Source organism: Raphanus sativus, chromosome 4 (assembly GCF_000801105.2).
Source record: "Raphanus sativus cultivar WK10039 chromosome 4, ASM80110v3, whole genome shotgun sequence".
NCBI classification, from domain to species: Eukaryota; Viridiplantae; Streptophyta; class Magnoliopsida; order Brassicales; family Brassicaceae; genus Raphanus; species Raphanus sativus.
The window spans coordinates 15,641,784-15,665,637 of record NC_079514.1 but is presented as its reverse complement, the minus strand read 5'-3'; the positions used below and the strand labels follow the sequence as shown (position 1 = coordinate 15,665,637).

General features: G+C 35.6%; 2 protein-coding genes and 1 long non-coding RNA gene across 4 annotated transcripts; all 3 read left to right on the top strand.

Moving 5' to 3' along the window:
• Positions 1 to 1,429: 1,429 nt before the first annotated feature.
• Positions 1,430 to 2,191, top strand: LOC108851886 (uncharacterized). Its single transcript, XR_001949405.2, has 2 exons — positions 1,430 to 1,759; positions 1,924 to 2,191. It is a non-coding gene; the product is annotated as an uncharacterized LOC108851886 (long non-coding RNA).
• Positions 2,192 to 13,731: 11,540 nt separating this feature from the next.
• On the top strand, positions 13,732 to 17,421 carry LOC108849188 (protein ESMERALDA 1). Its single transcript, XM_018622707.2, has 10 exons — positions 13,732 to 14,393; positions 14,564 to 14,633; positions 14,727 to 14,794; positions 14,905 to 14,993; positions 15,080 to 15,277; positions 15,411 to 15,615; positions 15,741 to 15,908; positions 16,088 to 16,255; positions 16,342 to 16,532; positions 16,652 to 17,421. The coding sequence occupies exons 1-10, from the start codon at positions 14,025 to 14,027 to the stop codon at positions 16,818 to 16,820; spliced, it is 1,695 nt and encodes a 564-aa protein (XP_018478209.2). The 5' UTR covers positions 13,732 to 14,024; the 3' UTR covers positions 16,821 to 17,421.
• Positions 17,422 to 19,035: 1,614 nt separating this feature from the next.
• On the top strand, positions 19,036 to 23,275 carry LOC130511061 (uncharacterized). 2 transcript variants are annotated; one of them, XM_057007878.1, is made up of 5 exons: positions 19,458 to 19,650; positions 21,710 to 22,253; positions 22,337 to 22,436; positions 22,500 to 22,834; positions 22,904 to 23,275. In XM_057007878.1, exons 1-5 carry the CDS (start codon positions 19,506 to 19,508, stop codon positions 23,235 to 23,237), a joined length of 1,458 nt encoding a protein of 485 aa, XP_056863858.1. In that variant the 5' UTR covers positions 19,458 to 19,505; the 3' UTR covers positions 23,238 to 23,275. The 2 variants fall into 2 exon arrangements, 1 of the variants encoding a protein (XP_056863858.1); XR_008944854.1 differs by lacking the exons at positions 22,337 to 22,436; positions 22,500 to 22,834; positions 22,904 to 23,275 and having other exon boundaries at positions 19,036 to 21,595; positions 21,710 to 21,847.
• The last annotated feature ends 579 nt before the right edge of the window (positions 23,276 to 23,854 follow it).

Sequence of the window (23,854 nt, the reverse complement as noted above, 5' to 3'; positions counted from 1 at the left end):
TTAGATTTTTTTTTGTAACAAGTTAATTTGTGACATCTAACAAATAGTATCAAAACTTAAAAATTCATAAATATTTATATGTGTAATGTGAATAATAAAATTAAATTTCAAATCCAAAGTAAATCAGAAGTAAAACATTATTAATAAATTGTCGATAACAAAAAAAAACCTAATTTCTTTATTAAAATTATATAAAATAGATTTTTAAAACATAATTAAAAACCAAAAAAAAAAGTAAAAGTTATATTTTAGTTCAACCAGTAGTTCAACTAACAACCGAATTTTAGTGATTTTTCGTGGGTTCAGTGGGTTTTTAAATATTAAGTTTTTCACAAAACCTAAACCGGATTTATCTTGGATCACCAGATTTACCGGTTCAACTGCGGGTCCGGATCGAATTTCAAAACACAGAGCATGAGATTTTGATTTTCTGGTCGATTCTGAATCGGGTTTTTAGGTACGAATATTCTTGACTAATTATGTTAGGTAACTACTACAAAATTATAATATGTTGTAAACTTTAGAAATAAAGTTTTATGAAAATTTATGAAATGCATATGACACAAGTATATAATTATGTAACTTGACATATTTAATATAGTTAAACCAAAAATTATATTAAACTAAATTAATATTAATTACAAATATAATTACAGAAAATATAAATATAGAATTAAATTTCTAAAAATAATTAAAACAAAAATGTACACGCCCTTTAAAAAGGCGGGTCAGATTCTAGACTTTAAGGAAACTTACGATAAAATATGTTCATTTAAAAATCAGGGTGGGTGCGGAGTTGGTAGATTTTAGATTGCGGGTACCCGCCGATCCGAAAAGTATTTAAAAATAAAAATAAAAAAGTAAACACTTTTTAAAAAATATGGTAATTTAAAAAACAATTTTAAGATTTTAAAATATATTTTTTTATTACAAAAATATTGTTTATATTTTTAATAATTAAATTAAATAATTAGCTTTAGAAAGTTTATAGCCTGCGAATAACCGAAAAATTAAATGGGGCGGGTCCGGTACAAATTATTTGTTTGCGGGTTGTACGGGTCATATTTTTGACCAAAACAAAACTGAAACCTCGGGTTGGCGGGTTCGACCGACAATATATCCGCGGGTTGGCAGGTTCGACCGGCAATATACCGGATCAAATTTTAAATTGTTATTATTTAATAAAATATATTTTGATTAAGATTTATACACAAATATGATACAAAAAAAATAAATATAATCATAAAAAACACAAATATGAGAATTAAATTAAAACAAAAATATACCCGCTCTTTAAAGAGCGGGTCTTAAAACCCAAAAACAACCCAAAACTAAACTGATATCAAAAATAAACATACCTAACATCTTAATATCTTAATAATAATCTTATCTCATGCAAGGCACGGGTTATCATCTAGTAACATATTGATCAAATTGCCATTACCTCTTTGAGTTGTTTTCACACGTGAGAAATTATCACTCTTGACAAAGTCTTCTTTCCCGATATTGTTTCTCTCCCTTCTCCAATTTTCTCCATTATTGAATTCATCATGATTAGTGTTTAATAACACTATTTGCTTATAATAATTCCCGACGAATCTAATTTTTAATAATCTTCGAACTTGTGGAGTATGGAAGATCCTGGAGACAACGAAGCCTACGAGGAGGAGCTCTTGACTACAAGGAGCTCTTGACTACAAGGAAGAGGACGAGAAAGCCCCAGATTCTGCAACTAAGTTAAAGGCGAAGCAGTGAAGGAGTGAGTTTTTAATTGCTTTTCGATCTGTTTCGTGAGAACACTGGCTAACTGGATTTGAGGTTGTTCTGAGATTACGAAGGCTTCCATGCTTGTAGCAGTTTTTAAGTTCTTTTATTAATTAATTCCTGGAAATTAATAGCTTTTTTTTCTTCTCTTTGTGGCAGAGGCTACGTGGGGATAAACAGTTCAGGATTCAGCCGGAGCTTCTCCGAGCTATTGTTGACTCTGGATTTGAACATCCATCCGAAGGCAAGTTCATTTTACTCTGGCCCTTTGTTTCTTCTTGACTTGTTTTGTTACCCTTGCACACAACGAGCTTTATGATTTGGTGGGCACTCTACTTTTGGCCATTGGTTGTTCAAATTGAATTGTCTTAGTGAGTTGTAACGAAGATTTTCTGGCCAGATTAAGATATATTTTTTTCTGTTATAATTGCTATGCCCATTGACATTTCAGTGACTACTTTTTTCAGGTAAAAAATGATAATTTTAATATGTTGAATTGGACTGAGCTTAGCATTTAGCATTTCGTAAAGTCATCATTTTTTGGTTCAGAAGACTCCGCTAGATGTCTTTTGCATCAAGAAGAATTCTCTCAAAGTCTTCTAACTTTCCTTTGTTAACATAAAAACAAAAATTCCGGAAAAGATTTCTCGAATAAACATGTTAGTTTTGCAATTAAGCGAAGTTTGTAAGAATTTGACTTTTTATAGAAGATTTCTCGGGAAAAACTTCTAAGTCTTTCCAAAATCTTCTCACTGTCGAAAGAAGTCTGCGCGGGTTATTTTTACAAATGAAAAATAATAGTAAAATATTTAATATTAATGAAAAGACTTTTTGAGAAGTCTTCTCAAATTTTATTTGTGGGTTACCTTATTTTTTTACCGAAATATATAGATTGTGAATTAGATATCTATTTTTGGTAAAATATGAGCGGGTCCAATGCATTAATATACCAAATAAGTAAAACAGAATCTGGAATTATGCAAAACCACGTCCTTTTATCTAAATTAAAGGAGGTAAATAGCTTAAATTAGATATATCGTAACATAGGATAAATTTGACTTCTTATATATACATATATTTTCTTGTTTCTTTCTTGTTCTTTACACACAACAAATTTTCTGATAAAAAAACATAATCAATTCATTCATATTACTAAGGATGAAAAAATCACTTATATTTTCATTTAATGTTTTAACTCTCCTCATCATTCTTGTACTAGGTTTGTGTCCATACTTTTGTAATATATATTACATTTATTCTTAAAAGGAAAAAATTAGAATGTCTTTATTTTATTTTTCTCTGCAATGTATTACTTTATTTTTAATAAGCTAAGTTGTTGCAAACATTTGGTTATAGTACATTTACACTATGAAATTGCATAACATCTAAACCTCTAAAATTATATACAGTAGTTTTGTGATAAATCTATGAAACTGATATCCAAAATATATTATGTCTAGATATATGGTTTTAATATATTATGAACAATTATTTTTAATCCAAATTGATTCAATAAACACATTTTCTTCAATACTTCAGATTCATGTTTCCTGAGTATATAAATATGCAAGGTATAGTTTTTGAATAAGAAATAAAGTTTATTTATCATTTACAAGGAAATTTGCATGATACTTATAAATATCTTCATATCATATTAGTTACATGTTTTATACACCTCAAATAATCAATGATTTTAAAACTCAATAAACATTATCTAAAATATTTTTTCAGTATTCAAAATTTGCTGAAAACATTTTTCATTACATACACTGAGATTTATGTTTTATATATAACAGTGGCTGGAACAATGGGGCAAGAGAATAAAAATAAAAAGATATATGTCCCATATATCTAGATAACCAAAAGCCTGGAAGTTGTAACAACAAAGCAGCTTGCCTATCTGCGTGTAAGACGAGGACAAAAGGGTTAGGGATGCAACAAATAAGCAGTTGGTGCACCTCAGGAAACAGATGTGCGTGCCATGTTCATATATATTTATAATAAATTATGATGTGATTCATAGTAATGATTAAATAAGTTTTCAAATTATGTTATTGTCAAATTATGATAACAATAAGTATGATCACTGGAGATGTAATAAATGACAAAATAAGTTGAAAAAGTTAATTAGAATTATTAACTTCTATATTTTGGGCCCCAAATGAAAAAAAAATGCATATTAGATGAGCCTCCCGAGTATACACGCAGGCATGTCTTTGAGATACTATATTTTTGCTATATCTCAACCACATTTATGTTGCTGGCCATTTATATTTATTTTATAAAATACATAAGGATCAATTTTAAACAATAGTCATAATCATTTTCACATAAAACTATTATGTTCTATAACTTTTGTTGATTAAAATAACTATAGTAAAGAACTAAGTTCAAAAGCTTTGTATTGTGGTCTTTACTGACAACATCGTTGTTTTTAGATGTTTGATGATCATATATATATAAGAGAATTATATATCTTTATCAAGTGTGCATGCTAATTAGAGCATCAGCAATGATAAACTCTAACAAATGTTCTCACTAGTGCTCTTAACTAAAATAATAGAAAAATAATAAAAAGAAAAAAGCGTACATATTATTGTGGGAGAACACCATTGAAAGCAAGTTATGCACATATCATAGAATAAGTGACCTCTGTCGAAGACTCGGTTGAGAAAGAGCATATGCATCGTCTAGAAAAGATGCAAGTTGAAAGGGAATTATTACAAAGATGAATTGTGGATAATGGAAACTAATTTTTTGAATGATACTTTTACGGGATTTATTGACAACTGAATTCTCATCAACTTTAAAATTTTTGAGATTCATTGTTATTAGTTTATTGATTTTAACAATCTTTGTAGAATTTCTTGTTATTGGTTTGACATTTTAAAAATTCATTAAAATCTTTTGTCATCCAAAAAGCTTTGTTATTGTTGATTGTCTGATTCTAAATAAGTATATTGTTATTGGAACATAAATTCTTTCTATTTTTACTAATAAGACATGACTTTCAAAATATCATGTGTATTTATGAGATATATAAAACCTATGTGATAGAAAAGTCTAGAAAACAAAATAATCATTCTTGCCAAATATCTTTTGCACTTAAACAAAAATTATAATTCATTACATATAATTACTTTCTGAATGTATAATTATATTTTATTGTTTTATCATTAAATAAAATTAAAAATTTATATTTTTCGAATTATACGTATTTGAATTCAAATTTTTTTATATTTTTCTTTTGAAATTATTTTTGATTTCATTTTCTACAATTTTGTTTTCAATTTTTACAAAAAAAAAATTCAAAATTTTATTTTAAAATCTTTAAATTATTTTTAAAACTATTTTAAATTTTTAGTTTTAATTTTTTAATTATTTATTTTTAAAATTATTTTAAATTATAAATTTCTTAATCATATATTAAATTTACAAAATGTATGATCTAAAACACACAACATAAATTCATGAAATAGCAATTTACAAAAGTCATGATTAAATTTTATAAATCAACGTATATATATTTTATTAATACATATAACTTAAAAAATTCATCAACTTTTAAAATTCACAAATTATACACAAATTTATCTTCTAGGAACTCTAGAAAGAGAAGGAATGCTACCAGAGTATGGTCCTTCAGTTGCTCCACTAAAGGATTTCTGTTGGAAAGTATATTATCCACCCAAGATGAAACATTTTTTTATGTCAATTGTTATCATGATGCATACGGTTAAGAAAAATTTAAAAGCAAGAGAAATACAAGAGGATAAAATTTGTGTACGATGTGGTGCATATGAAGAATCCATAAATCATGTGTTTTTGAATGTCTACCAGCGGTTAAGGTTTGGGCACTCTCACGAATTCCATCGAATCCACACATTTTTCCACTCAATTATTCTTTGCAAATATGGATCATTTATTTTGGAGGGTTTCTCCGGAATTGGATGATCATCAATTTGCATGAATTTTATGGTATATATGGAAAGGAAAAAATAACAAGGTATTAGCAATTTGGATATTGATCCTAGAGATACTTTCAAGTGATCAAACTCGACTACCAATAGTAGCAGTGGTACCGTCTATCCCAGGTAGACGGTGTTTTACGGATGGATCATGGAAAAATCAGGAAACTTATTCTGGACAAGGGTGGTATAGTACACTGGAAGGATTTGACGGTTTAATGAGAGTGAGAAATACAAGAGTGACTCAGTCGCCCCTTCATTCGGAGATAGAGACGCTCATTTGGGCAATGGAATGTATGAGGAATCTGAGACTGTTTAATGTTACTTTTGCAACATAATATTCTCAGTTGGGGAAGATCAGTGCTGGCTCAGTTAGGAGGGCGAGCAGTACGACCGCCTCGGGATTCATGATATTAGGGGTCCAATATTTTTTAAAAATATTTTTTTTTTATTTTTTAAAGAAAAAATTAAATTCTTTTAAAAACAAAATCAAAAACAAATATTCATGTATTTTAAAAAAAAATATTTTAAATATTTTCATATTTAAAGTTTATAACATTTTATGTACTATAATTTTTTAAAAATCATGCTAAAATATTTTTGTAATAATTGAAGGGCCTAAAAGAGAATTTTTTGCCAAAGGGCCCTTAGAGCACCTCCATCAATGAACCCCCTCTTGGGGTTCATCTTTTCAATTTTTTATTATTAAATTTTTTCTTTTTCTTTTTAATTATTTTAAGAAAAAAAAAAACTAGACCAACCGCGGGCCGCCACGACACGTGGGGTCCGCGCTACAGTGATGAAATTTAGGAGAGAGGGGTTCAGCCGAGAGAGCTTTAGGAGATAGGAGTTCATGTGATTGAATTATTATTTTTTTCTTGATTTCTGTGTGAACTCTCCCCATAAACCTTCAATGGGGGTGCTCTTATAGGTTCTGAATGTATACTTATTAACAATACGAGAAGATATAGATGATTTTGTATGTGATATTGACACTGAATTCTAAAACATATAAATGACATCTTTAATGAATAATAAATAATTAATTTTTATTAGATTATTATTGAGAATTTATATATATATATATATATATATATATATTGGAAAAAACATAATTATTTACAAAATATAATTCTTACATATATCCAAAAATATTTTTTTATCAAAGAAAACTAAACTAAGAAATAAATAACGTATAAAGAATAATTAAGTAAGTTTTCTTTTTGTCAATTCTAGTAATGTTATTTTGAAATTGATTTTTACATTTGAACTCTCATTCTAGAAATTAGAGTGATTTTATGAGATAATTGTTTATGAATTACTATATTAATTGTCCAAAAAGTTATTTTAAAAAGATAATTCCTGCATATATTATTATCAGAAAATATTTTAATCATATAATAGTAAAACTAAGAAATAAAATATTAATTATGTAAAAATATCAATCTTGTAAATTTAATAATTAATATTTGTAACATGATTGTGCTCGCATGCTTAGACAAAATTAGGTTTGGGCATTCGCGGTCCCAAACGGGTTTTGGTTTTATCCAATTGGATTTTGATTTTTTAGGTTTATCAAAATCAGCCACATTTGGGTAATATAAAAGTTTGGTTTGGGACTAGTCCGGGTTCTATCGGGTTCAGGTCGGAGTTAGTATGAAAGACAAGAGAAATCTGAGAATGTAACTTGTTATTCACTTAGGTTTACGTACAACGTTATATACAACTCGTACCGAGATAGACTCAAATCTACTTGGACATATCGTAATCTATCTCAACAACAGAATATTCTCAAACTAACTTATATACTTCTAGATACTTCTAGTATCTTAACACTCCCCCTCAAGTCGGAGCATGTAGATTATACACTCTGAACTTGGACAGCAAGTAATGAAATGCAGCACTCCCCAATGCTTTTGTCAAGATATCTGCAAGCTGTTCGTGCGTCCTAACATGCCGAGTCGCGATGAGCTTAGCCTTTACCGCATCCCTTACGCTGTGGCAATCAGACTCAATATGTTTAGTCCGCTCGTGGAAGACTGGATTTGCCGCAATGTAGATAGCTGACTTACTATCACACCACAAATCCATCGGTCCCTCATGCTTTACTCCCATGTCAGCTAGTAGCCTCTTTAACCACTTCAACTCCTTCAACGCCTCTGACATGGCTCGATACTCAGCCTCAGCCGATGAATGTGATACTGTGTCTTGCTTCTTCGTTCGCCACGCGACAGGAGAGTTTCCCAACATCACCATATATGCTGAGATCGATCGTCTAGTGCGTGGACAAGAGTTCCAGTCTGAATCACAAAATGCGCGCACTCTCAAGTCGCTGTTGGACTTTAGCATTATGCCCTGTCCTGGACTCCCTTTCAGATACTTTAATACTCGCATCGCAGCTTCCCAGTGCGCCTCTCTCGGCTGATGCATCACTTGAGACAATACGTGAACTGAATAGTTCAAATCCGGACGAGTGATAGTCAAGTACACAAGTCATCCTACTATTCTTCGAAACCGCCCAAGATCTTCAAGCAACGGACCTTTATCAGCTAGCAGCTTGTGATTGACTTCCATTGGAGTAGACACCGGCTTGCTTCCCATCATCCCTACTTCCTTCACGATATCTAACGCATACTTTCTTTGCGAAAGAAACATTCCCATTGGTCCTCTAGCTATCTCTATACCCAGAAAGTATTTAGCTCTGCCAAGATCTTTCATGAGAAAGCATTTACTCAAATACCGTTTGAACCTGTTAATCATCTCAAGGTCGCTACCAGCCACTATCAGATCATCTACATAGATGAGAACTCGAATGCTTTTACCATCCTTCACGAAACTGAATAATGAGTAGTCCTCATATGACTGCACGAACCCAAACTCCTTCAGTGCCTTCGTCAGTTTCTCAAACCAACAACGCGGAGCCTGTTTCAGTCCGTACAATGATTTTCTCAAGCGACACACTTTTCTTGGATCATCTGATTGGAATCCTGGAGGCATTCTCATATACACCTCTTCCTCCAACTCTCCATGTAGAAAGGCATTACTTACATCCATCTGGTGGACTTCCCAGTTCTTCGCTACAGCTACTTCCAAGAGGATTCTCACTGTATCCATCTTTGCCACCGGCGCAAAAGTCTCGTCGTAGTCAACACCTTCAACCTGATTATTGCCACAACATACGAGTCTAGCTTTGTACCTCTCTATCGTCCCATCTGCATTATATTTGATTGTAAAGACCCACTTGCAGTTGATTGGTTTCTTTCCTTTCGGCAAATCTACCACATCAAACGTTCGGTTCAGTTCGAGAGCTGTAACCTCTCCTTTGACCGCATTCCTCCACCTTTCATCTACAAATGCTTCTTTATAATTCTTTGGTATCACCCCGACGCTCACAGCCGCGAGAAAAGCCTGATGACGCTCTGAAAAATATTCATCAGTAACATAGTCTGTTATAGGAGTAGCTCCTATACGCTTCTCCATGTCATAGAGCTTCACATTACTCCCATCCGCAAAGCTGACGGGACAAGGGATTACACTATGGACATCAACAAGCAGTGTGATATTCCCTGTCATGTGATGCGATGCTCCAGTATCAATAATCACTTCTCCCGTTTGTACCGTACCGTTTAGACGATCTGGAATAGGAGCAGCTTTCTATCTCTCGATAAGTGACGTCAACGACGCCCATTGTTCGGCAGTGAGCTGTGGAATAGGTGAACTCTGGTTACCGGACGATCCCTGAGAAGAATCACCACGAGTTTGCACCGCATTAGTTTGTGACGAATTCATACGACCACGTCCTCTACTTCCTCTTCCACCTCTTCCACCTGACTGGTTTCGTTCAGTATACCACTCTGGAAAACCTATCAGCTGCCAACACTCTTTCTTCTCATGACCAGTCCTGCCGCAGTTGCTACACACCACCGCACGATCTCTAGATGCTACCTCTGCAGTACCGTCTTCTCCATCTCTTGATACCGCTTTAGCAGCAAAGCCCACAGGAGCATCTTTTGTCTCCACACGAGAGGCTCCTATACGCTTCTCTTCTCTCACCACTCTCTGATATACAGAGTTCAGATCCAGCAACGTCTCCATCCCAATAATGTTTGTGCAAACGTTCCCGAACCTCGACTCATCCAACCCATGAGGAATTGATGAACCTTTTCTTCTTCATAGTCTTCGCATACACTTCTGCCGCCTTACACGTACACGTCGGGATCGGCTTGCAGTTTAATAACTCTTCCCACTTCTGAGACAATCTCCCAAAATACTCCATCACCGTCGATCCTTCTTGCTTGCAAGACGCTAGCTCTGACTTGAGCTGATGCACACGAACTGCACTTCCCACCAAGAAGCGTTTCTTGAGTTCTATCCACATCTTGCACGCGTCGGGTGAAAAAGGGACAGTCGACCTAATCACAGGAGAGATCGACGTACGAATCCACCCAACCACCATAGAATTAGACGTTCTCCACATCTCAGCCTCCACAGGCTTCTCCATCTCATCAGGTAACTTCAAGCTTCCATTAATGAAACCGATCTTACGCTTGGCACGCAGCGCATTCTCGAGTTCCGATGCCCACTCGGCATAGTTTTCTCCAGTCAAGACAACCGGAGTGATCGCCGTACCGGGATTGTCCGCAGGAGCAAGGTAGTATGGTGACATGGTACCTTCGCCTGGAACTCCCGACGAACTCACCACTGTTTTTCCATCTCCCATCTTCTTCTTCTTATTCTCTCGTCAATAAAAAACACTCAGAATTTTGGTGGCTCTGATACCATGAAAGACAAGAGAAATCTGAGAATGTAACTTGTTATTTACTTAGGTACAACATTATATACAACTCGTACCGAAGAGGATTCTCGTCTTCAGCTTTGTTTTGATTTAGAAATTGCTTGTTTCCATGAAGGTTTTCATAGATCTTATCTGTGGGCTAGCTATTACAGATCCCGCATGCCACTCCACCATTGATGACCGATCTCTTCTGCTTTTGGACTAGCGTTGGTTGGTTGGGGGTCATAGTTGACGACTGTTTGGTTGTCTGGCTCGCATTCTAGTTCTATTCCACTTTTTTGGTTGGTCAAGCTTTTTCGGGGTTATATTTTCCGTGGTACCTTTTTGGTCTCATTCTTGCATAGTGTGAACTTGTTCGACATGATGTGTCAACCTATTTTTGTTACTTTGGTTATGCTGCTTGGAGTTGTCACTTCATCGTGTGATCAGGGGCGAAGCCAGTAAGGAGAGAGGGGGTGCACATGCACCCACAATATTTTCAAAATATAGTGTGTTCTTCAACCTAATTTCATATATATGTATATTGTTGTTGGTAAATTTATACGCTCTTCTAAAAGTCACTGAATGTTTCGATAGCTAACCATCTATAGATCCTCACTTTATGTTACTGAGGCCTTCTCTTTGACTCCATGGAGTTTGCTTGTACATGGTACCTACCTGGTATATTGATTTTCTGCAATTTTTGTTATCTTTACATGTGTTTTGGTTGGCTTTTGGCTATGTACAAATCTTACTTGAGTTTTTTACAATATTACATAAGCGTTAGAAAAAAAACAAAACCAAATAAATGAAAGTATAAAACGAAAATAAATTCTCATGGAACGAGAAAACATTGTTCAGTGAAAACAAATTCAAAATCTAAAACTAGGTTTCAACCACCACCTTCAACCATCAAATCTTCACGTAATAGAACCATGAACCTTAATGTAATTTTAGATGTTTAATATATCTTAGTGTATCTTGGATACATATTAAAAATTGAGATCATATTTGGTACAAGATCATTTTGGGGTTTTGAATATTTCGAGTTCTATTAGATATTCATTTAGGTTCGGGTTTGGTTTGGATAATACTCATAACCTGAAACACCATAAAACATTCATTCGGTATTTATGTCGGATTCAGATCAGTTCAGATTCAATATTATAGGATCAAATTCGGTTCGGATTTTTTGGTTCTATTTATTTGCCCAATCCTAGATAAAAAACAAATATACAAAAGAAAAGGACCATGCATGTTATTTTGGATATTCGTAGTTTTACTTTTTCTTGAAAGGAATCCACAAATATAGATAGAGAAAACGTTGATTGTATGTAGAACATGCATAATGTTGTCCATAATCCAGAACATGACAAGAAGAGATTTCTTGTTGGATGTTTTTTCCATTTCTTATGCGAACAATCAAAAATAGAACAAAGAAACACACCTCACAACATCCTAAAAACTGAATGAATTTACTTTAGTACAAAAATAAAATACTTTTTAGAATGTCTTAAAATAATGGAATTTAGCTTATAAAAGCTTGTTCATCCAGAATATTTAAGCGCTGTTCGTTTGGTCGCCGCATGTACCTGCGGCTGCGTCAATGTTTTCTTTAGACGCTTGTTCGTTTCATTGACGCGGATACCGGCGTCTGCGTCTGCGGCCGAACGCAGCAGGCCTGCGTCTGACGCCATAAAATCCGGCGTCCGCGACGTAAATCCGCGTCTATTTTACTGCAATTACAATTTTACCTCTAACCTAATTTAATATTTACAAAAAATTTGCCATCACATAAATCTATTGACGCTTCTTCTTCTCCATCGATGCCGCTCTCTTCTCTTCTCCTTTGAGCTTTCTCTTCTTCAAGCTTCGTCTCGTCTCTCACACCATCTCCACAGCTCTCTCTCTCGATGTCAAACCCAGGTGAGACTCTTTCCATCTCTGCATGTTGATGTGTCTGTGTATATGAGTTTTTCTGTGTTTTAGATTTTTATTACAGATCATGTTGATGAATGTATTCATCAGCGATAAATTTAATGTTTGAAAGATGTAATATTCTAGAAATTGTATACAGTTATGAATGTCTCCAAAGAACACAATCATTTATAAGTTATAAATAATACGTAGAAGTAGAGTTGAGTTTATAAATTTTTATAACAGATTACATGATGCAAACTTATACGAGTGTTTTAAAATGTAGCCAGTAGAGCTATTCGTTGGCGTCGTATGCTATGTAGAGCATGTCCATCATAAGCAAAACTATTTAGTGTTATGGAGAAAGTTTTATCTATTAATATCATTTATGTTATAATTTATCATCATTTGTAATATAAATAAAAATTATATGATGATGCATCCAATGTTAAAAAAATGAAAACAACTGTAGTTGGAATAATATAATATATTTCATATTATCAATTTTAAATGTGGTATTTTTGGCAAAAATGTATTATATTATTTGATGTTTAACTGAAGTTCTATGAGAAGTTGTTTGAAATAAAAAAAGTAAATACTAATTTTCAAAATACAGTTAGTTAAAAATATTTTAATATTTAAATTTATAATTTGGCGATTATTGTTTAAAAATTATAGTACGTAGAAGTAGAGTTGAGTTTATAAAATTTTATAAATAATTTATAAATATTTATAAATGATCAGTGGGATTAGTTTATTTTTTTGAAACATATTTGCCTTATTTGTTTGAAATGATAATTTTGAAAATTAAATGTAATATTTTGATGTATTATTTTTATTTTTATTTAGCTTATGATTTATGACATCAAATATTTTTATATTTTAATATTTGACCAAAATTTATTACCAATTAAATATAATATTTTATGGATGTAAATATATTTAAACTACATTTTATTTATTTAAAATACAATTTTACAAATTTTTAAATATAAAATATGAATAAATGAAAATAGTCGCAGTATCAATCAAACGAACAACCCAAAACAGCGTCATGCGTCTGCGTCATGCGGTTGCGTCAATTTTCTGCGTCTTCGAAACGAACAATAATCAGTGTCGGCGTCGGCGGCAACCAAAGGAACATCAGATAAACGAATTTGACGCAGCCGCTGACACCGACGCCGACGCTGACGCTGATGCTGAAACCGGCAGCAACCAAACGAACAGGACTTTAATATAAAAACATAATTTTTTAAAAAAAAAAATCCCAAATAAAGAAAAATGCTTATAATAAATAATAATAGAAATTTGAAATCTAAAGGGGAGAATAAAAAGGAAGAGAGAAAGGAAAGGGTGCGCATGTGATCAAGCCTCCACCGTAAAAGAGAAGGAAAAAAAAAAAAGGTCCGGTCCACACAGACTCTCTCTCTCTCTTCCGGCGATTCAGTTCAAATTCCGCAACCGCGCTCCGCCGCAGCCTCCGCCGTGAGGTACATAAATTCACCGAATCTCTACGATTCGCGACCTTCTCACCGCCGCATCAGCTGACTTATCACATAATGCTCTAATTGAGATCTGTCGATTCCCCCCCCCCCACCCAAATGCTCGCGAAGAACCGGCTGCCGGGAAGCGGCCACACGACACCATCCCCTCCGGGGTCCCCCCGCCGTTCTCCTCGTTACCGACGGTCGAAAGCCTCGGGGCGATTTCCCGCCGCCGTTCAGCCGAATCGGACGCTCGCTCATCGCCTCTCGTGGCTCGTCGTATCGGTTCTCCTCCGGCGCCAGGGAGTCTTCCTGTTCGCTCCTCTGATCTACATCTCGTGTATGCTGCTTTACATGGGCACCGTCTCGTTCGACGTTGGCCCCATCATAAGGCATCGGTCTCCCCCTGGATCCGTCTACAAAAGCCCCCAGCTTTACGCCAAGCTCCGCCCTGACATGGACGCCGATAACTCCTCGGCTGATGCGGTTAGTTTTATTTATATGTTTCCTCACGATTTCGTTGGATGTGGAACAAAGGTTTACCATTTAGTTATAGGTTCGATTAGGAAACCTAGGTGAACCGTAATATCATGAATGCTATGCCACGTGTGTTAGATGGTTTGAGTCATAAACCACTACTATCGTATACCTCTCAGATATCAACCATTTGGAAGCATTCGTATAAAGGTGGGGAGTGGAAGCCGTACGTTAACAAGTCCACTGGAGGTAGATTCTTTTTTTTTTGTAGTTTTTGAATTATTTAATGTCAGAGTTAGCCTGTTCATTGGATCGTAATCTGTTTTTTTTTTTCAAATGTAGCCTTGCCGGACTCAAACGGTTACATATATGTGGAGGCAAACGGGGGACTGAATCAGCAGAGGACATCGGTAGGTTTGTTGATTTTTTCATGAATGCATTTCGCTCAATCATGTTTATGAATCTTTGTTAATGTCAAAAGTTGTTGACTTCTTCTTCTTCTCTACCATGTTATTCTCAGATATGCAATGCGGTTGCTGTCGCTGGCTATCTTAATGCAACTCTAGTGATTCCTAATTTTCACTATCACAGCATATGGAGAGATCCTAGGTTATATTATAATATGCTTTCTTTTGAAAACTTTGTTTGTCCGATCTTTTGTAAGACTGCTTCTCAAACAGAGAGTTTTCTTTCAGTAAATTTGGGGACATCTACGATGAAGAGTTCTTTGTCAGTACCTTAGCAAATGATGTGCGGGTGGTTGACACAATTCCTGAATATATAATGGAGCGATTTGACTATAACATGACAAATGTCTACAACTTCAGAGTTAAAGCTTGGTCACCTATTCAATATTATCGGGACTCCATCTTGCCCAAGCTACTTGAGGAGAAGTAAGTTTCAGTTTATTCTTTTGAAGATGGTTTCACATGCTAGGACAGTAAACCACCATCTTTTTAGTGGAAGAGATGTTTTGGGTCTGTATAGCCCTTTTCATTGAAGATTTGTTATCTTTACATGGCACAGGGTTATACGAATCTCACCATTTGCAAATAGACTTTCGTTTGATGCTCCTAAAGCTGTCCAGAGACTTAGATGTTTGGCGAATTACGAAGCCCTGAGGTTTTCAGAACCCATTCTAACCCTAGGAGAAACGCTGGTGAAGAGAATGAAGGAGCAAAGTGCAGACCACGGAACAAAGTACGTATCTGTACATCTGCGCTTTGAAGAGGTTTGTTCCATGTAAAGGAGAGACTTCTCAAGAATCCCCGCTGGTCTTTATCATGTCTATAACAATTTTGAATGATTTTTTTGTCTAAGATGAGAAATATAATAAGCTATTTATTCATGTTTCAGGACATGGTAGCTTTCTCCTGTTGTATATTTGATGGTGGCAACCAAGAAAAACAAGATATGATTGCAGCAAGAGAACGGGGATGGAAAGGAAAATTCACAAAACCAGGCCGTGTTATTCGACCTGGTGCTATCAGGCAAAATGGGAAATGCCCATTAACTCCTTTAGAGGTACTTATCAGTTTTTGTTTGTTTCTGGACACTTCTTAGCATTCTCGGATCTTCAAATGTTAATCACCCATTAGAATTGCTCCACAAATCCTTGTGAGCAATAATGTGACGTGTTCTGTTGGGTGAGCACTGGTGTTAGTTGTCCTGTTTGGTTTATACATTTCTTATAAACCTTTCAGGTGGGGTTAATGCTCAGAGGAATGGGTTTCAGCAAAAGCACATATATATACCTTGCATCTGGTCAGATATATAATGCGAATAGAACAATGGCCCCACTACTAGAGATGTTCCCGAATTTACAAACAAAGGAGATGCTTGCCTCAGAGGAGGAACTTTCTCCATGTAAGGTCTGCCTTTTTTTCCCACTGTTTGTTCCAAAGTACTATTTGTGTGGTCAATTATTTTCTGAGTTCTGACATGACACTGTGTTTAGAACTTCTCTTCCAGAATGGCTGCCATAGATTACACGGTCTGTCTCCACAGTGAGGTATTTGTGACAACACAAGGTGGAAACTTCCCTCACTTTCTCATGGGTCATCGAAGATACTTGTTTGGAGGACATTCCAAAACTATTAGACCAGACAAGCGAAAATTAGCAATCATCTTTGACAATCCCAACATTGGGTACTCACCTCTTCTGAGCTTTTTTTGCGTTTGCTTTCATCTGCAAACGTTAAACTCTGTTACATTATTTTCCCTTCATGCTGAAACGCTGTTTTTTCTGCTGTGTTTTCTCCTGGCAGATGGCGGAGTTTTAAACGTCAGATGCTAAACATGAGGTCTCATAGTGACTCAAAGGGGTTTGAGCTAAAACGACCTAATGACTCTATTTACACATTCCCTTGCCCTGACTGCATGTCCCATAGGAACAAAACAACGACCCCAGATACTAGGCCACCTTCTACGTCCTGAAAACACACTATTCATTTAATTGGCGGCAGAGTGGTGTTCATTCCTTGTAATTCTAATTCTTTAAAATCAGAGTGGACTTGGGGACTTGGCCTGCCCATAGTTTTAGGGGAAAGCAGCTGGAGGGGCTGCAAAATCGTATATTTATCTCCAGGAAGGGTGGCCAAGGACTAACAGCCACCGACATTGTTTGATACGTTTTGACACATTGAAAAGCTGATGAAACTAACAGGAGAGAAAATGAAGGTTTAGTTCAATCCCTGACTGCTGCTGCTGCGCAAAGATTAGGACAGCGTTTGGATATTGTTTTCTTTTGGTGTTTTTGTGATTTGAAGCGTTTGCGTTTTTGTACATTGTGTAAACGCAGACGTGAGAGTCTTTGCTGTTAGGAGATATGTAGAGACGGGCAGGAGGAGAGAAGAAGCTGCCTCGAAAGTTTTGTACATTGGTTTGGTTAGAGATACCATCGTGTCTTTTTTTGGGGGGTTTATTGAATTCTTTTGTTCACAGGGTTTTAATTGGTTTCCATCATGTTCTTACGATCTTGTGAGGTGAATCTTGTTTAGGAATAAAATTCTCAATATTGATTTGATTCTTTCTTTTACTCCCAGTTTGTTTCTGCTTGGTCGATGTAGTTCTTTCTTTAGATTAAGTTCAGTAAAGTGTGGCAGTGATTACTTGATGTTTGTCTGTGATTATAGATATGAGTTCAAAGTAATTTGACATCGAGAAAAACATAAGAAGTATCTAGAAATCATGAACAGAGGTAGAAGAAAGATTTGAAAAACAATTGACCATTGGATACAGTTTTTCTTTCTCTAATTGTCAAAGACGTTTAACGTTAATTTGAGAAATTGACAAAATTATCTCTATCCTGTCGTAATTGCACCAGCAAAATAAAACGTGGGACTGATCTTTTTAGGTGCAGAAAGAACAACTCGCAAATAAAGAGTTATGGTCGAAGTTATAAATGCTTTGTGCGTAAATGTCTTTACTCTTTAGGAAGCGTTCGTCATCCATCTTCGTGTGTCTCAAAGAGACCGTTTTTTTTTTTAACTAATCATGGGATCCCAGCCGATAAATTCAGATTAATTTCCACGAGATCTTCCATCCCGACACGCACGGTTATAAGTGGAAAGGTGGTCAAAGCAGTTTCTTTTTTTTTAATCGTTGAGGAACTCAGGCGGTAAACCCAAACTAATAATCCCTGCAAAACTTTCTATCCGGATATGCACGGTTATAGGTAAAAAAGTGTCCAAAACAGTTTTTTTTACTCTGAAAAATCGCTGGCTGTAAACTCAGACTAATCCTCACAAAACTTTCCATACACGCACAATTATTAAACAAAGCAGTTTTTTTTTTTCACAAATTGTTGTTTAAAAAATGGCCTAAAACCCAAAATTATAGGTTAAACTCATTACACCAAAGCCTGCAAACTTATAAATCGCACAAAGCCCAGAAACTATCCACTAAACACAAAACCGACCTGAAGCCCACAAAAACGAAATCCAAAAACAACAACCAACATTTCTCCACGTGTTACAATCTTCTACGCCAATAATAGAATGCCCTTTTTCAAAAAGAGAAAAAAATTGCAACTCGTGCAAAAAAATCTGTTTTTTAAGCATTGCTTACAAGCTGAGAGCAGTTTAGGTAAAAAAAACCCCACGCGCAATACTCGCGCTTGTAGCATTTTAGAAAATCAACATTGAGCCCAATACACGCTCGTGGGTTGATCCCTTCTCTTCTCCACGGTGGAGACTCCACCTAAGATGGACTTTAAATTTGACCAGATCTACATATAGCCCATGACTATTTTCCCAGCAACCCCTAGACATCTTCCAGATAATTTTTTTTTAAAAGAAAAAAATATACACCGAATTATAAACAAAATAATATTTTTGGAAATCTTGGTTTCCGCAGAATTCAACAATTCAATATATAAATTTCCAAATTTATCATTAAAAATGGAATGTAAAAAATAAAATATGGAGATGGAATGGGGGTAGTTGAATGATCACCATAGCTCCTTAAATCTCTCCATTTATGGCTCCCACTGTGCAAAAACATTCATTCCACATGCACCAGCTTCTATCTCTCTCGAAGGATATTCCCTCTTTAACTAAATGAAGCTATATAAAGTATAAGGCAGGCTAACAAACTTTACATTTTACTTTGATTTTTCTCATTTATGCAATTTTGATGTGTCTTACACTACAAGAAAACAGCATTTTGGCGAGGAAAGTTAACGAGGAAATATAATCCTCGTAAATTTACGAGGAACTTACGAGGAATTTACAAAGAAAGAAATAAACCTCGTTATTTCCTCGTAAACTAACGAAGACAGTTTTTTGTCGTAAAGCCCACGTAACATTACGTGGTATTTACGAGGAAATACACTTTCCTCGTAAAGACCACGTAAAGCTTGCATTATTTTTACGAGGAAAAGTGGAAATATACTTTCCTCGTTAAATCAACGTAAATTTACGTCACCTTTACGAGGAAATGATATACGTGAACTTAACGAGGAATTTTAAAGCACGTTTTTTTTTGCTACCTACCTTTTCCTCGCAAATTCATCGCAAAACTTCAACTACCAGATTCGAAAATTTTCTATAAATATGGAAGTTTCAACATCATTTTAAACACACCAACAAGGAAAAAAAAGAAAAACGTGAAAGGAAAAAAATGTCAGGCTCCGGGAATGTCTACGAGTTGCGGAGGTGGATGTATATGCATAGAGATGCTAACGGGAGAGTGACGAAAGAATACATTGCAGGACTGGAGACATTTATGCATCAAGCAGATTCCACACCGCTCGCCCTAGAAAGCGGTAAGATGTTCTGTCCATGTCGGAAATGCAACAATTCGAAATTGGCAAATCGTGAAAATGTTTGGAAGCATTTAATAAATAGAGGTTTCACGCCAAATTACTATATCTGGTTTCAACATGGAGAAGGTTATAATAATTATGATCAGAATGAAGCTAGTAGTAGTAATAGCAATTTTCAGGAAGAACCGGTTGCTCTTCATTTGCATAATGAACCTAGTTACCATCAGGAAGAGCAGATGGTAGATTTTGATAGGGTTCATGATATGGTAACTGATGCATTTGTAGCTCATGATGAAGATGAAGAACCTAACATAGATGCAAAAAAGTTTTATGAAATGTTAAATGCGGCGAATCAACCACTTTACAGTGGTTGTAGAGAAGGTCTCTCTAAATTGTCGTTGGCTGCTAGAATGATGAATATTAAAACTGATCACAATCTACCTGAAAGTTGCATGAATGAATGGGCAGACTTGTTCAAAGAGTATTTGCCGGAAGACAATGTGTCTGCTGATTCTTATTATGAGATTCAGAAACTGGTGTATAGTCTTGGGTCGCCTTCGGAGATGATAGATGTTTGCATCGACAACTGCATGATCTACTGGGGAAATGATGAGAAGTTAGAAGAATGTCGATTCTGCAAGAAGCCACGATTCAAGCCGCAAGGACGGGGACGTAATAGGGTACCGTACCAAAGGATGTGGTACCTACCAATTACAGACAGATTGAAAAGATTGTACCAATCAGAGCAGACTGCTGGAAAGATGAGATGGCATGCCGAGCATACTCAGACGGATGGTGAGATGACACATCCATCAGATGCAAGAGCCTGGAAACATTTTAACAAACTATATCCGGAATTCGCTAGCAATATCCGGAATGTGTATCTCGGATTATGCACAGATGGATTTAGTCCATTCGGAATGTCAGGGAGACAATATTCATTGTGGCCAGTCTTTCTTACGCCATACAACCTGCCACCGGAGATGTGCATGCAACGGGAGTTGCTATTCTTGACCATATTAATACCTGGTCCGAAACATCCTAAAAGGTCGCTGGATGTTTTCCTGCAACCACTGATAAAAGAGTTGAAGGATTTATGGTCAACAGGGGAGAGGACGTATGACTGCTCAACGAAGACGAATTTCACGATGCGAGCGATGCTTTTGTGGACCATAAGCGACTTTCCTGCCTATGGGATGTTGTCGGGATGGACTACACATGAAAGATTAGCTTGTCCATATTGTAATGGAGCGACAGATGCGTTTCAACTGAAGAATGGGAGGAAGACAAGTTGGTTCGATTGTCATCGTAGATTTCTTCCCATTGGCCATCCGTACCGAAGAAACAAGACATTGTTTAGGCACAAAAGGGTTGTGAGAGACACTCCTCCTCCATATTTAACTGGAGAAGAAACTGAAAAGCAACTCGATTACTATGGAGCTTTGGAAACAGTTCCTCGTGGTGGTAATTGGCATGTTCCCCCTAATATGCCTGATTCTTACGGTGTTCATCACAACTGGCACAAGAAGAGTATATTTTGGGAGTTGCCATATTGGAAGGATCTTCTTCTGCGCCACAACCTCGATGTGATGCATATAGAGAAGAATTTCTTTGAGAACATCATGAATACAATATTGAATGTCCCGGGGAAGACAAAAGACAACATAAAATCGAGGTTAGACTTGCTGGATATTTGCTTAAGAAGCGAGTTACATATAAACAGCAATGGGCAAGTTCCTGTTCCGATATTCAGATTGTCTTCAGAAAAAAAGTCGGTGTTGTTCAACTGGGTAGCATCAGAAGTGAAATTCCCCGATGGGTATGTTTTAAAATGTCTAGATGCGTTGAAAAGGGTCAAAAGTTCTCCGGGATGAAGAGTCATGACTGTCATGTCTTTATGCAACGACTACTTCCCTTTGCTTTTGCGGAGCTACTTCCTACAAACGTACATGAAGCACTTGCAGATACTATATTTATTATTGCAATTATTTTATATATAATGATTTAGTTTGAAATATATATGACTAATATGTGTATAATTGTTTTTGGAATATACAAGGCATTGGAGCATTTTTCAGGGATCTGAGCACCCGCACCCTTAAAGTAGAAGTCGTGGAACAGCTTCAAGAGAACATTCTCATCTTATTGTGCAACTTGGAGAAGATATTTCCTCCTGGGTTTTTTGACGTAATGGAGCATCTAGCTGTCCACCTTCCATATGAGGCATTGCTTCGTGGACCTGTACATTATGGATGGATGTATCAGTATGAGCGAGCCATGAAATATTTGAAGGGAAAAGCAAAGAACCTTGCAAAGGTTGAAGGTTCTATAATTGCTGGAAGTTTGACGGAAGAAACTTCGCACTTCACATCGTACTACTTTGCGTCAAAAGTACGTACTCGGAAAAGAGCTCCAAGGAGATATGATGATGGTGGTGTCGCGCCAACGTACGCAGTTGCTGGTGTTCCAGACATCTTTAGCCAGATTGGGCGACTGGGTGGAAAATCAAAAGAGGTTTGGTGGTCGAGTGAAGAAGACGCTCATAGTGCACACACCTATATTCTACTTAATTGTGAGGATCCATTGATTCGTTATTTTGAAAGGTAACATAAATGGACACGTATATATAAATTAACACATATATATAATTGCCAAATATTAATTAATATAAAATGTGATTTTACAGCCTATTTGTTTCACAAGTCGAAGAAATATTCCCTGGTATATCCACAACTGACGTAGACAAAAGGAAAGATCAACACTTTATAAAGTGGTTGAAGAGTCAGGTATTAACTCAAACTCTTTATTCATAAATGATTTGTATTTTAACATTCACTTTGTTTTTGCAGGTTGATTTTGACGACGATGCAGATTATCCTAAGTGGTTACATGAAGTAATTCAATCTCCACATGTAAAGGTCACCACTTCACAGATGTATTTCACACGAGGCTATACTTTTCACACATATGAGTATGGTAGACAGCGGGCGACCAGTAACTATGGAATATGTGTGAAAGGGGAAACCGATTTCTACGGTATCTTGACAGAGATTATCGAAGTGGAATTTCCAGGGATATTGAAGCTGAAATGCGTCCTCTTCAAATGTGAGTGGTTCGACCCCGTCGTCAACAGAGGTGTTCGGTTTAACAAATTCGGTGTAGTTGAAGTCAATGGTGGACGAAGGTACAACAAATTCTTTATTTGGCATACATGAGCAGAATAAGCTTACTTCTATGTTTTCTTTATTTTCAGGTACAACAAATTCGAGCCTTTCATCTTAGCTTCACAAGCAGATCAAGTTAGCTACCTTCCATACCCTCGGATGAGAGAATCGGGAATAAATTGGTTATCCGTGATCAAAGTTACACCTCGAGGACGAATCATAAGTGGAGAAAAACCACCATTGCAAGAAGAACAGATAAATGAAGTCGAGGAACCTGAACAACAAATTGATGACATTCTTCTCATTGATCCGCATAATCATGAGTATGAAGATCTTACCGACGATGGCACAGACGAAGCTGTTGAAGACGAGTTTAATGAAAATGATGATGTTTCTAGTGATGACGAAAATGTATCCGATTGATGTATTTGTGTTTTAATATGATTGATTTTCAGACTTAATGCATGTGATTCGATTATAAAAAAAAAATATTGAGTTTGAGGTTTTGAATGAAAAATAAAAGATTGAGGTTTGGGATTGGAATATGAAGAGTAGAAGATAGGAAAGATGGTGTTTGTGGTTTGGGGTTTTTGATTTTAGAGGTTTAGAAAGAAAACCTCGTTAATTCCTCGTAATGTACGACGAAATAACGAGGAAAGAAGAAAAAAAGAAATACACGGGCCTCGTTAATTCCACGTAAGCGCAAATCGTCGTAACAACCTCGTAAGCTTACGTGGAATTAACGAGGCTTTCTTTTTTTTTTCAGTTCCTCGTTATTTCCACGTGGGTTTACGAGGTATTAACGAGATATATTGTCTAAACCCCTAAACCCTAAACCCCAAACCCCATATTTCTTATCTATTTTGTCGAAATCCCAAACTCCAAACCCCATTAATAATTTTATAATTTTCAAAAGATTATATTTTTAAATCTTCAAAAGATTATATTTTTAAATCTTCAAAAGATTATATTTTTAAATCTTCAAAAGATTATATTTTCAAATCTTCAAATGATTATATTTTCAAATCTTCAAATGATTA